The 15,324-nt window shown below is 37.2% G+C and overlaps 1 protein-coding gene across 1 annotated transcript in view; it reads right to left on the reverse strand.

Moving 5' to 3' along the window:
* baiap3 (BAI1 associated protein 3) overlaps window positions 1-15,324 on the reverse strand; it is a 50,510-nt gene that overhangs the window by 11,836 nt on the left and 23,350 nt on the right. The window contains exons 4-20 of the mRNA XM_058048894.2: window positions 13,992-14,075; window positions 13,800-13,907; window positions 11,921-11,980; window positions 11,761-11,827; window positions 10,346-10,559; window positions 10,222-10,266; window positions 7,525-7,602; window positions 7,260-7,365; window positions 7,081-7,188; window positions 4,816-4,908; window positions 3,034-3,137; window positions 2,849-2,966; window positions 2,589-2,713; window positions 936-1,026; window positions 715-771; window positions 530-627; window positions 397-448 (exon numbers count right to left, since the gene is read on the reverse strand). Coding sequence (XP_057904877.2) covers window positions 397-448; window positions 530-627; window positions 715-771; window positions 936-1,026; window positions 2,589-2,713; window positions 2,849-2,966; window positions 3,034-3,137; window positions 4,816-4,908; window positions 7,081-7,188; window positions 7,260-7,365; window positions 7,525-7,602; window positions 10,222-10,266; window positions 10,346-10,559; window positions 11,761-11,827; window positions 11,921-11,980; window positions 13,800-13,907; window positions 13,992-14,075 — 1,608 coding nt within the window. The remainder of the gene's footprint in view (window positions 1-396; window positions 449-529; window positions 628-714; window positions 772-935; window positions 1,027-2,588; window positions 2,714-2,848; window positions 2,967-3,033; window positions 3,138-4,815; window positions 4,909-7,080; window positions 7,189-7,259; window positions 7,366-7,524; window positions 7,603-10,221; window positions 10,267-10,345; window positions 10,560-11,760; window positions 11,828-11,920; window positions 11,981-13,799; window positions 13,908-13,991; window positions 14,076-15,324) is intronic.

Here is a 15,324-nt window from a genome sequence, read left to right on the forward strand (position 1 = left end):
ACCTCAACGTTTTTTGCAATCAAACACGGCAAAATGTTGGGAGAAGCTACCCAGCATGCCTTGCGGTACCATTGTGGTGTTTTTGATTTGATTTGATTACTATGTGGGTGATCAACAACAACAACAACTCAGCGCTAAATACAGTATGTAACTTAAAACTGTAATTTCCAAATGCCCGCAAGGCATGCTGGGTAGTCCAGTTGCAACGACAATATAAACTATCAACAATAAAACATGTTTTTTGTAAAACAAACTTGTTGTAATCAGGCAAAAATGCGACAAATATGGCAAAATGTTTGGAGAAGCTACCCAGCATGCCTTGCGGCACAAATATAAAAGTGTTTTTGATTTTTTTTTTTTTTTTTTTTTAGCACTGTTTAGTCCAAAAAACCATACCAGTTTCTCCAGCAGCCTGTAGGACACGCTGAAGAAATCCACTTTGACTGCACTGCAGAAACAAAAACCAAAAGGTCGATGAATCGCAACGACGTTTTACGGCAATTTTAAACTGCTCCTGCTCGCCGTTCACCTGTAGAAGAGTTTATTGTAAATGTTCTGGGCACTCTGCACGTCTGTGCACACGGCGTCCACCACCAGTACCAGCTTCTTCAGCTGCTCCTCCAGAGACTGCATCGTTACAACATAAAAAAAAATCCTGTTAATTCTTTGCAATTTAAGTACTTCAAAGTTTGAATCCTTGCATGCAAAACACACCCCGTCCTCTGGTTTGTGTTGCGCAATGAGGCCCTCGTACCACTCGGAGGTTCCTTTCTGTTGAAACAGTGCGTGTCATTAGCAAGTAGGTCGTTATTAATGTGCCCCCATTGGGTTAATTACAGGACTTCAAAGCTAAGTTGTTCACAGGCTAACGAGCTACAGAGTTATGTACTAGTAGTCGAGTGTAGTGTACTCAAACTCCGTTTTTGTTTTCAAACCTTCACAGCGGAGATGATGTCCAAGTGCAGCTCGTTCCGAAGAGGACAAACCGTCTTAAACGCTCGCATGTTCTGAATGTAGCCGATCCCCCTGGTGCACAAAAACAAGACAAATATAAGTATATTATAAAATATACCTTACCAATGTGAATACTTGAATATGGAAATGAGCGATGGATGAGTGTATCTTTAAAGGAGGGGGTGTCTGAAAATCAGAGCAAAATTTTAAAAAATCTGAAATAATTTTATATAAAGAATTATGTGTAAATATGAAAAAAATAAGTAATATTATGAGGGGAAAATAACATTTTAGTAGTGTAAAGTTTATATATTAAAAATATAAATGTATATATTACTTATATATATCAATTATTTTTATTATTTTTTTTAATTATTATTTTTATTATTAATTACATTTATATATTAAAAAAATATTTTCAAAGCCATAATGTTATAATAAAAAAAAAACAATTAGTAAAGTTGCACGTTCTGGAAAATTGGATTATGGAAAAATATAAAATATAAAAATATGCTAAGAAAAATTATTGTATGCAACATTGTAAAAAAAAAGTTGTATTAAAAAAATATATGAAAATATATAAATAATATGACATCTTTTAAATTGCAACATTATCAGAAACAAAGAATAAAAAATAAAGTTGCATTTTAGGTTCAAGAAAATGTCATAACATTATGTGGTTTGAATTTCATGCATATTTTGAGAGTTACAATAATTAAGTAATAATAATAATAATAAAATGATAATAATAATAAAATAATAATAATAAATAAAATAATAATAATAAATAAAATAATAATAATTGGAATGGCCCATTGACTTCAAAAAATGTGGTTTGAATTTCATACATATTTTGAGAGTTACAATTATTAAGTAATAATAATAATAATAATAATAATAAAATGATAATAACAAAATAATAATAAAAATAATAAAGTAATAATAATTGGATTGGCCCATTAACTTCAAAAAATGTGGTTTGAATTTCATACATATTTTGAGAGTTACAATAATTAAGTAATAATAATAATAATAAAGTGATAATAATAATAAAATAATAATAATAAATAAAATAATAATAATAAATAAAATAATAATAATTGGAATGGCCCATTGACTTCAAAAAATGTGGTTTGAATTTCATACATATTTTGAGAGTTACAATAATTAAGTAATGATAATAATAATAATAATAAAATGATAATAATAATAAAATATAATAATAAATAAAATAATAATAAAAATAATAAAGTAATAATAATTGGAATGGCCCATTAACTTCAAAAAATGTGGTTTGAATTTCATACATATTTTGAGAGTTACAATAATTAAGTAATAATAATAATAATAAAATAATAATAATAAATGGCCCATTGACTTAAAAAAATGTGGTTGTTTTTGTCGGCACATTTATCCAAGAGGAGACTGAGGGCCCCACTGCAGTAAGGTGGAGACTCCGGTCCTAAAAAGTGTTTATTATTGTCATTTCTCGCCACATCTCATTGGCTAAGCTTCAGACACCCACGGCTTAACTAGTGCCCGCTTTCAGGAAAAGTGACTTCTTTGTAAAGGTCAAGCGTGTCCTGTCGTGTCATGTGACGCGATGGATGGTGGCGGTCGCGGAGTCACGTTACCTCAGCATGAGCTCGTAGCGCGTGATGGCGGCGGCGCTGGTGCAAGGAAAAACCTGCCTCATGTTCTTCATCAGACACAAGCAGTGCTCCGTGTAGAGCCTGAAACTGTCCGACAGCTGCCTCTCCTGGAGACAGGAAGCGCCCGGCGTTACGATTGGCGGCATTTTTAGCTAAACCAGAAAACGAGCTAATGAGGCGGACGTTTTTCATGTCATTTTTTTTTCTTAACTTCCCCCCCCTCCTGGGGTTGGAGGACCTACCAGGTCTCCCCTCACAGAAGGAGGGTCCCACTCTGCATCGATGGCCCTCAGGAGGCGCAGCAGCAGGGAGTAGCACACACGCTGGGTTCGATGATGGCCGCTGTAGCACTGCCAGCGGCTGCGGGAGGTAAAATGCAACTTTTAGAATTCATTCATTTTGGAGCCTTTATACCTCCAAAACTCACATGATGGCCTGTTGGAGGCGGGTGAGATCCGTCTGCATGGCGTGGTGAGTCAGGACCGTCCACGCCGGGGGGCTGACCTGACCGTTCCAGTTGTACGGCTCACGCTAGCAAAGGAAAAAGATTACTATTATTGTTATTTGTTGTGACAAATTACACTTAACCCTTTGGTTCAGGTCAGGTTCAGGTAAAAATGCGACAAACACGGCAAAATGTTGGGAGAAGCTACCCAGCATGCCTTGCGGCACCATTATAAAACTGTTATTGATTTTACTTGATTTGACTATGTGGGTCATAAACAATAACTCAACGCTAAATACAGTTTGTAACTTAAAACTTATTTACAAATGCCCGCAAGGCATGCTGGGTAGTCCAGCATCAACAACAATATAAACTATGAACAATAAAACATGTCAACGCCTTCTTGTTTACTTCTCTGATGACCTCGACTTTTTTTGTAATCAGGTAAAAAATGCGGCAAACACGGCAAAATGTTGGAAGAAGCTACCCAGCATGCCTTGCGGCACCATTATAAAGATGTTTGTGGTGTTTTTGATTTTATTTGATTTGACTACTATGTGGGTGGTAAACAATAACTCAACGCTAAATACAGTTTGTAACTTAAAACTTATTTACAAATGCCCGCAAGGCATGCTGGGTAGTCCAGCATCAACAACAATATAAACTATGAACAATAAAACATGTCAACGCCTTCTTGTTTACTTCTCTGATGACCTCGACTTTTTTTGTAATCAGGTAAAAAAATGCGGCAAACACAGCAAAATGTTGGAAGAAGCTACCCAGCATGCCTTGCGGCACCATTATAAAGATGTTTGTGGTGTTTTTGATTTTATTTGATTTGACTACTATGTGGGTGGTAAACAATAACTCAACGCTAAATACAGTTTGTAACTTAAAACTTATTTACAAATGCCCGCAAGGCATGCTGGGTAGTCCAGCATCAACAACAATATAAACTATGAACAATAAAACATGTCAACGCCTTCTTGTTTACTTCTCTGATGACCTCAACTTTTTTTGTAATCAGGTAAAAATGCTGCAAACACTGCAAAATGTTGGGAGAAGCTACCCAGCATGCCTTGCGGTACCATTATAAATGTGTTTGTGGTGTTTTTGATTTGATTTGATTCGACTACTATGTGGGTGACAAACAACAACTGAGCGCTAAATACAGTATGTAACTTAAAATTGTTATGTCCAAATGCCCGCAAGGCATGCTGGGTAGTCCAGCTGCAACAACAATATAAACTATGAACAATAAAACATTTTAACGCCTTTTCTTTACTTCTCTGATGACCTCAACTTTTTTTGTAATCAGGTAAAAAATGCGGCAAACACGGCAAAATGTTGGAAGAAGCTACCCAGCATGCCTTGCGGCACCATTATAAAGGTGTTTTTGATTTGATTTGATTTGACTACTATGTGGGTGATAAACAATAACTCAACGCTAAATACAGTTTGTAACTTAAAACTTATGTACAAATGCCCGCAAGGCATGCTGGGTAGTCCAACTGCAACAACAATATTAACTATCAACAATAAAACATGTTAACGCCTTCTCTGATGACCTCAACTTTTTATGTAATCAGGTAAAAAATGCGGCAAACACGGCAAAATGTTGGAAGAAGCTACCCAGCATGCCTTGCGGCACCATTATAAAGGTGTTTTTTTTTTTTTTTTTTAGCAATATAGACTGCCTGCTATGTTTATTTTTACACTGACCGGACAAAAAGGTATTGAGAATAATAATGGGCGGAATCGCACCTTGACATGAGCGTGCTCGTGCTCAACAATCTGACTCAGCAGTTTCTTGTGGATGGACACGTTGGATTCCCTCTTCGACAGCGCCGTGTCTCTCTGGGGTCAGAATAACAGTTTATACATAATACATCCATTACAGTAAATATTTTTCCACCAAGGGACACATAGTGAAAAATGAAGGATGCAAGGGGCCACAAATATTATGGAAAGTAACTAGGGATGTCCGATACTGACTATTTTTTTTGCCTATTCTGATATCAACCAATACCATTACCGAAATGTGTAACATCACATATATTTTTATTAGGGAAGTCCGATGGGGACGTGCTGATAATTATCAGTACCGATTATCGGCCCGATATCAGCATAGCAATGCGATATCGGTTGATATCATCATCTTATATATATTTAAAATGCTGTATGCGTTCATTCCACCACAGGAGATATGTCACGTTACATGTATCGTATCGATGTCAGCTGATATCGCGGTATCGGAAATCGAGAATTGGACAATATCGGTTTTCGGCAAAAAAGCCAATATCGTACATCCCTACGTTTTTTTTTACAAAATTGTTGTAAAGTGGTGTTTCTCAGTTATTTCCTGTCATGCCCCCCCACGGGACAAAACGGAGAGCATACAAGCGTATTGAGGTGTCAAACTGCATGTTGAGTACTATAAATTTGTACATGTTGGCAGGTAAAATGAAAACCTGTACTGTTGTTGTAAATGGCGACTAAATGACATGTTTGTTGGTTATTCTGCATTATTCATATGTAGTGTATTGTCTGATATCTATATATTACATTACTGTGTGATGATTTAGCATCTTAAGACACCCTAATTAAGAATGCTAGGTGGAATATTAACCCGCATAAAATATACCGGCGGCCATGTTACATGTATCAGTATCGGTATCAGCTGATATCGGTATCAGAAATCATAAGTTGGACAATATCGGTTTTCGGCAAAAAAAGCCTATGTTGTACATCCCTAATTTTTATTGAGTAAAATTATTGTAAAGCAGTGTTTCTTAGTTATTTTCTGTCATGCCCCCCCCCCCCCACGGGACAAAACGAAGAGCATACAAGCGCATTGAGGAATCAAACTGCATGTTGAGTACTATAAATTTGCACATGTTTGCAAGTAAAATGAAAATTACATGAAATAAATTACATGTTTGTTGGTTATTCTGCATTATTCATATGTAGTGTATTGTCTGATATCTATATATTACATTACTGTGTGATGATTTAGCATCTTAAGACACCCTAATTAAGAATGCTAGGTGGAATATTAACCCGCATAAAATATACCGGCGGCCATGTTACATGTATCAGTATCGGTATCAGCTGATATCGGTATCAGAAATCATGAGTTGGACAATATCGGCATATCGGTTTTCGGCAAAAAAGCCAATGTTGTACATCCCTAATTTTTATTGAGCAAAATTATTGTAAAGCAGTGTTTCTTAGTTATTTTCTGTCATGCCCCCCCCCCCCACGGGACAAAACGGAGAGCATACAAGCGTATTGAGGAGTCAAACCGCATGTTGAGTACTATAAATTTGAAAAATGAAAATTACATGAAATAAATTACATGTTTGTTGGTTATTCTGCATTATTCATATGTAGTGTATTGTCTGATATCTATATATTACATTACTGTGTGATGATTTAGCATCTTAAGACACCCTAATTAAGAATGCTAGGTGGAATATTAACCCGCATAAAATATACCGGCGGCCATGTTACATGTATCAGTATCAGTATCAGCTGATATCGGTATCAGAAATCATAAGTTGGAGAATATCGGTTTTCGGCAAAAAAAGCCAATGTTGTACATCCCTAATTTTTATTGAGTAAAATTATTGTAAAGCAGTGTTTCTCAGTTGCTTTCTGTCATGCCCCCCCCCCCCCCCCCCAAGGAACAAAACGGAGAGCATACAAGCGTATTGAGGAGTCAAACTGCATGTTGAGTACTATAAATTTGTACATGTTGGCAGGTAAAATTAAAATGACATGTTTGTTGGTTATTCTGCATTATTCATCTGTAGTGTATTGTCTGTTATCTACATATTACATTACTGTGTGATGATTTAGCATCTTAAGACAGGTAGTGGAATATTAAACCAGCATACAATTTTCAATGAAGCTGGTGAGGTCATTATGAGCTCTGATGTTGCGTTCCTGAAAAATCGTTTTTATCTTCTTCTTCAATAATCTTCATCACTTGATTCTGAGGTGATCGTGGATCGAACGAGGCTTCACCTGGCTGGTGAACAGCTTCAGTATCAGGTGACATTCTCCTTGCACTTTAGATGCGCTGGACCGAGGCTCCAGCTTGAACCAGGTGTCAAAGCCACCGACGGGGATCTCCTGTCAGGGCGGAAAAGGACAAATTTGAGGTACGTTTTTTTAATCTGTTGTCGAAGTTTCTGTGAACTTACATTCAGAAAGATGTTGATGCAACCCAGGAAGTCATCGGCGTTCTCCTCGGAGCCGGACGAGGACGAGCCGTTGGCACGCACAGACTTTGCTATCTGCTTAAAATACCTAATGAGAGGCAATCAAGAAGATGAGTATTTTTTTTTCTGCATGATTAAACCGAGAGAAGCCGCCACACCTCCAACATGATCTGCATATGCAGCCATGTTTTGTATAATGAATAATAATAATAATAATAATAATAATAATAGCAACTGTGGCTGATACCTTCCCATGCCTCGGAGACCGCTGACTTCATTGAGCTTTTTGCAGGCCTCAGCCACCGAAACGTCGTCATCATGATCCCTGGAGAACGTAAAAGTAGGAGGATTATTCTATTTGCAATAACTAGAACATCAATAATCAAAACCCAGACTTTTATTGGAGCCAAAGAGTCTGGTTTTAGCGCTGTTGGTGAGTAATTGATGGGATTAACATGTGGCCCTCGGAGTTTGGCGGCCACAACATTAGGTACACTACAGATCCAATACAAGAGTTGTATGAAAAAAATAATAATGACAATAATATTTCATATTTGTGGTATTATTTTGGTACGTTTACTACAGTGGTTGTGGATTGTGAGCACAATGATTAGGTAATCAAGTCATTTTGATTCATAAGCATATTTTTCATCTCCAATTGCAACTGTGGAGAGTGTGCACATTTTTTTAGCGGCTTCATTTTTTCACTTCGGGCAAAAATGGACCCTGAAAGGACCAAAAAGACAGAAATTCAGCATCAAACAATGGAGGAAAAAAAACTAATTAAGCTTCAAAAGGCAGCCATTTTCCATTAATATTAATTTTTCATGTACAGTAATCCCTCGTTAATTGCAGTTAAACTGATTCCAGACCCAACCATAAGTGAATTTCCACAGTATTCCTTATTTAAAGACAGAATATTTAAGCATTATTAGAGCCCTCTAGACATGAAATAACACCCCTATATTGACTTTTAAACTCATATTACCCAAATTTGTGAATAAAAGGAAATAAAACCTTATAGGGGCTGCATGGTGTTCGAGTGGTTAGCACACAGGCCTCACAAATACCAAAACCCGAGTTCAATTCCACCCTGTTCTCCTCTCATTCAGTGTGGAAGTGGTATTTTTATGACTTTTTTAAAAAAAATGTTTTGCTTCTATGTCCTTCTTCTCAGGCAGCATGGCAGCAGAGTTGTCACAGCTACAAGACCCAAGTTCAATTCCACCCTGTTCTCCTCTCATTCAGTGTGGAAGTGGTATTTTTATGATTGTTTTTTTATGTTTTACTTCTATGTCCTTCTTCTCAGGCAGCATGGCAGCAGAGTTGTCACAGCTACAAGACCCAAGTTCAATTCCACCCTGTTCTCCTCTCATTCAGTGTGGAAGTGGTATTTTTATGATTTTTTAAAAAATGTTTTGCTTCTATGTCCTTCTTCTCAGGCAGCATGGCAGCAGAGTTGTCACAGCTACAAGACCCAAGTTCAATTCCACCCTGTTCTCCTCTCATTCAGTGTGGAAGTGGTATTTTTATGATTATTTTTAAAAAATGTTTTGCTTCTATGTCTTTCTTCTCAGGCAGCATGGCAGCAGAGTTGTCACAGCTACAAGACCCAAGTTCAATTCCACCCTGTTCTCCTCTCATTCAGTGTGGAAGTGGTATTTTTATGATTTTTTTTTTAATGTTTTGCTTCTATGTCCTTCTTCTCAGGCAGCATGGCAGCAGAGTTGTCACAGCTACAAGACCCAAGTTCAATTCCACCCTGTTCTCCTCTCATTCAGTGTGGAAGTGGTATTTTTATGATTTTTTTTTTAATGTTTTGCTTCTATGTCCTTCTTCTCAGGCAGCATGGCAGCAGAGTTGTCACAGCTTGGAGACCCAAGTTCAATTCCACCCTGTTCTCCTCTCATTCAGTGTGGAAGTGGTATTTTTATGATTTTTTTTAAAAATGTTTTGCTTCTATGTCCTTCTTCTCAGGCTGCATGGCAGCAGAGTTGTCACAGCTAGGAGACCCAAGTTCAATTCCACCCTGTTCTCTCATTCAGTGTGGAAGTGGTATTTTTATGATTTTTTTTTAATGTTTTGCTTCTATGTCCTTCTTCTCAGGCAGCATGGCAGCAGAGTTGTCACAGCTACAAGACCCAAGTTCAATTCCACCCTGTTCTCCTCTCATTCAGTGTGGAAGTGGTATTTTTATGATTATTTTTAAAAAATGTTTTGCTTCTATGTCTTTCTTCTCAGGCAGCATGGCAGCAGAGTTGTCACAGCTACAAGACCCAAGTTCAATTCCACCCTGTTCTCCTCTCATTCAGTGTGGAAGTGGTATTTTTATGATTTTTTTTTTTTAATGTTTTGCTTCTATGTCCTTCTTCTCAGGCAGCATGGCAGCAGAGTTGTCACAGCTACAAGACCCAAGTTCAATTCCACCCTGTTCTCCTCTCATTCAGTGTGGAAGTGGTATTTTTATGATTTTTTTTTTTAATGTTTTGCTTCTATGTCCTTCTTCTCAGGCAGCATGGCAGCAGAGTTGTCACAGCTACAAGACCCAAGTTCAATTCCACCCTCGGCCATCTTTGTGTGGAGTTGGCATGTTCTCCCCGTGCATGCGTGCATGTCTATATGTGCCCTGTGATTGGCTGGCGACCAATTCTCCTCTCATTCCATGTGGAAGTGGTATTTTTAATGATTTTTTTGTTGCTTTTATGTGCTTCTTCTCAGGCTGCATGGCGGACGAGTGGTTAGCATGTAGGCCTCACAACTAGGAGACACGAGTTCAATTCCAACCTCGGTCATCTCTGTGTGGAGTTTGTATGTTCTCCCCGTGCATGCGTGGGTTTTTTTTCCAGGTACTCCGGTTTTCTCCCACATTCCAAAAACATGCTAGGTTAATTAGCATGTTTACAATAAAATAATAATAATTGAATGAAAATAAGATGCATCTTACCAAATATCCAAATGCAGTAGATCACTGTGAACATCATCCACTTCACTGTGGAGACAAAACAGAAGAGAACATCCAACATCTAAATGTACGAGTGTATCACATGGTTTGTACCGCGTCCACTCACAAGACAAAGTGTTCGTCCCAGACCGGGTTCAGAGTCTCCGGCTTGACCTCGGTCACCTGGATGCATCTGGCCGGCAAGGCCTCCTTGGTGCTGGAGCGTTTCTCCAGCTTGTCTTTCCTCTTCCTGAAGCTGAACTTCCTCTCCTTTTTCTCCTCCGGGTCCCGTGGGCTCTGGCCCACCAGGATACCCAGCATGCAGTAGGGGTCGCTGTAGCCTGGATGCCAGGGGACCACAGAAGAAGTACTTTAGAGTAGTCAGTGTACAGCTATCCATCACCTTCATCAAGGCAATTGATCATGTCGAAAATCCTGCTCCCCAATGAGCCTTAGCAAAGGCGTGGTCCACACACACAAGTCGGACATCTTACAAAAAAAAAACAAACGCTAAAATCATCACGCAGCAACTCAACACAAAAAGCTAAAAAGGAAATATACAAGATAAATATCAATACAAGTTCCCTCTGGTGGCCCGGCAACCAATGAACTACTTTGGGTTCATTCATTCATTCATTTTCTAGGGGTGCTGGAGCCTATCCCAGTTGTCTTCGGGCGGAGAGGCGGGGTACACCCTGGACTGGTCGCCAGCCAATCACAGGGCACATATAGACAAACAACCATTCACACTCACATTCATACCTATGGACAATTTGGAGTCGCTAATTAACTTAGCATGTTTTTGGAATGTGGGAGGAAAGCGAAGTACCCGGAAAAAAAACCCACGCATGCACGGGGAGAACATGCAAACTCCACACAGAGATGGCCGAGGGCGGAATTGAACTCGGGTTTCCTATTTGTGAAGCCTATGTGCTAACCACTCGTACACCGTGCAGCCCCTAAAAGGTTTTATTTCCTTTTATTTACAAATTTGGGTAATAAGAGTTTAAAAGTCAATATAGGGGTGTTATTTCATGTCTGGAGGGCTCTAATAATGCTTAAATCTTCATTCATTTTCTAACCGCTTATCCACACAAGGATTATGGGGGTGCTGGAGCCTATCCCCGCTGTCTTCGGGCGGAGAGGCGGGGTGCACACTGGACTGGTGGCCAGCCAATCACAGGGCACATATAGACAAACAACCATTCACACTCACATTCATACCTATGGACAATTTGGAGTCGCTAATTAACCTAGCATGTTTTTGGAATGTGGGAGGAAAACCGGAGTACCCGGAAAAAAACCCACGCATGCACGGGGAGAACATGCAAACTCCACACAGTGATGGCCGAGGGTGGAATTGAGCAGCCAAAAAGTTACCACTTCCACACAGAATAGGAGGATAACCTTTTTTCATCTCCAAATATAATATTACATTTCATTGTTTTGCATATGATCTCCAAATGTACTCCTTTTCCGCCCTTTTGAACTTTTGATATCTTGATGATATCAAAGATATGGATCATACTTGAACCATCTTACCGTTGGCATCCTTTGCCAGCAGATTCTTGGCTTTCAGGACGGAGACTCTCAAGGAGAAGGTGGCTCTCTGTGGAAGAATGGAACCTTTTGAGTTAACAGCGGCAATAAACGCAAACAGCTTTACCTTCTTGTGCAAACATTTGCGGAATTCTACTCTCACCTTGGATTCCTGGACTTTCTGAAGTATGATGTCGTGCTCCTCCTCGCCCATATCAAACACCTTTCAGAAGAAGACAAGCACCTTTTATTATTACCACGGCTATGCATTTTTCCCGTATTTGCAGCTGAAAGGATTATAGAGAAAAAAAAAATTCTTTTATGAGGTCCGGTCTGGCGGGCAGCTCCTGGGAACAGACGCGACACACTTTGAATAAAAGACACGCGTGTGGGCGCAGACACAAAAAAAGGAGCCTACAATCACTGGCATGGCGCGTGAATAGATGTAATATCATAAACTAGGTATGATCCCTACAAAGTGCGACCGCAGCTTTTTTTTTTTTTTTTTTTTTTGATCAGCTTTGGAGGCGTGCAGCATCTGCTCGGGTTCTTCAAACACAGAGCGAGAGGTTGGTTTTGGTGGCTGCTGGGAGAGATAAAAAAAAAAAAAACACAATAAGCAGCTTCTCTTACTGTGGTCAGACTGTGCTGGATTAGCTTTAATGCTAATATGTTGTGTTTATGAATATTGCACCTTCACTATATCGCTGTTAAAAAAAATTATTACTAAATAATCGCTGTTTCATAGTTGACTATGGCCTATATGCGTCAAAAATATACTAAGCTAGCATAGCCGAGCTAACATGGCAGATGGAATGTGAAAAAAAAAATTCCTCTCGTTCAGTGTGGAAGTGGTACTTTTATGATTTTTTTTGAGTTAACATGACTATACATGACTACATGGCAGATGGAATGTGAAAAAACAAATTTTCTCCTCTCATTCAGTGTGGAAGTGGTATTTTTATGATTTTTTTTTGAGTAACATGACTATACATGACTACATGGCAGATGGAATGTGAAAAAACTAATTTTCTCCTCTCATTCAGTGTGGAAGTGGTATTTTTATGATTTTTTTGAGTAACATGACTAGACATGACTACATGGCAGATGGAATGTGAAAAAAAATCTCTCATTCAGTGTGGAAGTGGTATTTTTATGATTTTTTGGGGGGGGTTAACATGACTCGACATGACTACATAGCAGATGGAATGTGAAAAAAATTTTCTCCTCTCATTCAGTGTGGAAGTGGTATTTTTATGATTTTTTTTGAGTTAACATGACTAGACATGACTACATGGCAGATGGAATGTAAAAAAACAAATTTTCTCCTCTCATTCAGTGTGGAAGTGGTATTTTTATGATTTTTTTTTGAGTAACATGACTAGACATGACTACATGGCAGATGGAATGTGAAAAAAAAATCTCTCATTCAGTGTGGAAGTGGTATTTTTATGATTTTTTGGGGGGGTTAACATGACTAGACATGACTACATAGCAGATGGAATGTGAAAAAAATTTTCTCCTCTCATTCAGTGTGGAAGTGGTATTTTTATGATTTTTTATTTTGCTTCTATGTCCTTCTTGTTGTCACAGCTAGGAGACCCGAGTTCGATTCCACTCTCGGCCATCTTTGTGTGGAGTTAGCATGTTCTCCCCGTGCATGCGAGGGTTTTTTTCCTGGGTCTATATGTGCCCTGTGATTGGCTAGCAACCAGTCCAGGGTGTAAAAAAACTAAAAAAAAAATTCTCCTCTCATTCCATGTGGAAGTGGTATTTTTAATGATTTTTTTTTTTTTTTTTGCTTTTATATGCTTCTTCTCAGGCTGCATGGCTGACGAGTGGTTAGCACGCAGGCCTCACAGTTCGGACACTCGAGTTCAATTGAGTGAATGAGTGATTATCATTTAGATCAGGGGTGTCCAAAGTGTGGCCCGGGGGCCATTTGTTGTAGAAATAAAATTAAACACAAAGATAAATATATATACTGATTTTTTCCACTCCGGAAAAAAGTTAGTCCACCCCTGATTCAGATGTTCAAATACCTTGAGAAGGTACGCAAACAAATCCTCATCGCTGGTCACATGTTCTGGAGATGGCACGCCCACTCGGTTGACCACCGTGTACACAGCCTCCTCGTACAGAAGGTCCAGCTGCATGGAAAACACACTCAGCGTCCAAGACTCGACATCAACATTCACATCAACATTTCAATCATTTCGATGAAGTCCACAAACCTCCGTCCTGCTGATTCTGTCTGGGATAAAAGCCTGGTCCACGTGCTCCTGTGGTGGCGGCACCGTGCAGGCTCCCCTTTGGCTCTGTGATGGGACATCATAATAAATCACCATGGGTTAGGGTTATTAAATATATATATATAATAATAAAATATTCATTCATTCATTTTCTAGAGAGTGGAATTGAACCCTGGTCTCGAAGTCACCACTCGACCACCATGCCGCCTATATATATATATATATATATATATATATATATATATATATATATATATATATATATATATATATAAATTAAAAATTAAAATACTATTTGATTTAATGAATGATTAAATAAATGATATATATATATGATAAAAATTAAAAAACTATTTGATTTAATTAATTATTAAATGAATGAAATATACATATATATAAATAAAAAATTAAAATACTATTTGATTTAATGAATTATTAAATGAATGAAATATACATATATATATATATAAATAAAAAATAAAAATACTATTTGATTTAATGAATTATTAAATGAATGAAATATACATATATATATAAATAAAAAATTAAAATACTATTTGATTTAATGAATTATTAAATGAATGAAATATACATATATATACATATAAATAAAAAATTAAAATACTATTTGATTTAATGAATTATTAAATGAATGATATATATGATATATATAATTTATATAATAATAATACTATAATAATATATTAAAAATTAAAAATTAAAAATTAAAAATTAAAAATTAAAAATTAAAAATTAAAAATTAAAAATTAAAATTAAAATTTAAAAATTAAAAATTAAAAATTAAAAATTAAAAATTAAAAATTAAAAATTAAAAATTAAAAATTAAAAATTAAAAAACTATTTGATTCAATGAATGATTAAATGAACGAGTGTTAAAGTTTAGGACCAAATGATTAAATGAATGATATATATATATATATTTTTTTTTTTAATTAAAATACTATTCGATTTAATGAATGATTAAATGAATGAGTGTTAAAGTTTAGGACCAAACTACACCTCTATTCAATTCAATTAACCAAGGAGTCCCCTTCAGTTACCCCCCGTGTATGATCAGCCATTAGCGTTAATAGTTATATATAATATTTAAGAGTTAATAATACAATATCTGGTGGAAATGTGCCTCAGTAGGTTATAAAACCGCATAAAGTGTGCAGAGGTTTACACAAGGACAACTACTGAATAGATGGACTTGGACTTTGTCATCTTCAGCACAAGGACAGAGATAGGAAGATGGGATTCGTACAATTTGTGAGCGCAAACCTTCGGTCTGTAGCTTTATGTACTTCATTTA

This window comes from Doryrhamphus excisus, linkage group LG16, assembly GCF_037039965.1.
Source record: "Doryrhamphus excisus strain RoL-2023G ecotype Guam linkage group LG16, RoL_Dexc_Guam_v1.1, whole genome shotgun sequence".
NCBI classification, from domain to species: Eukaryota; Metazoa; Chordata; class Actinopteri; order Syngnathiformes; family Syngnathidae; genus Doryrhamphus; species Doryrhamphus excisus.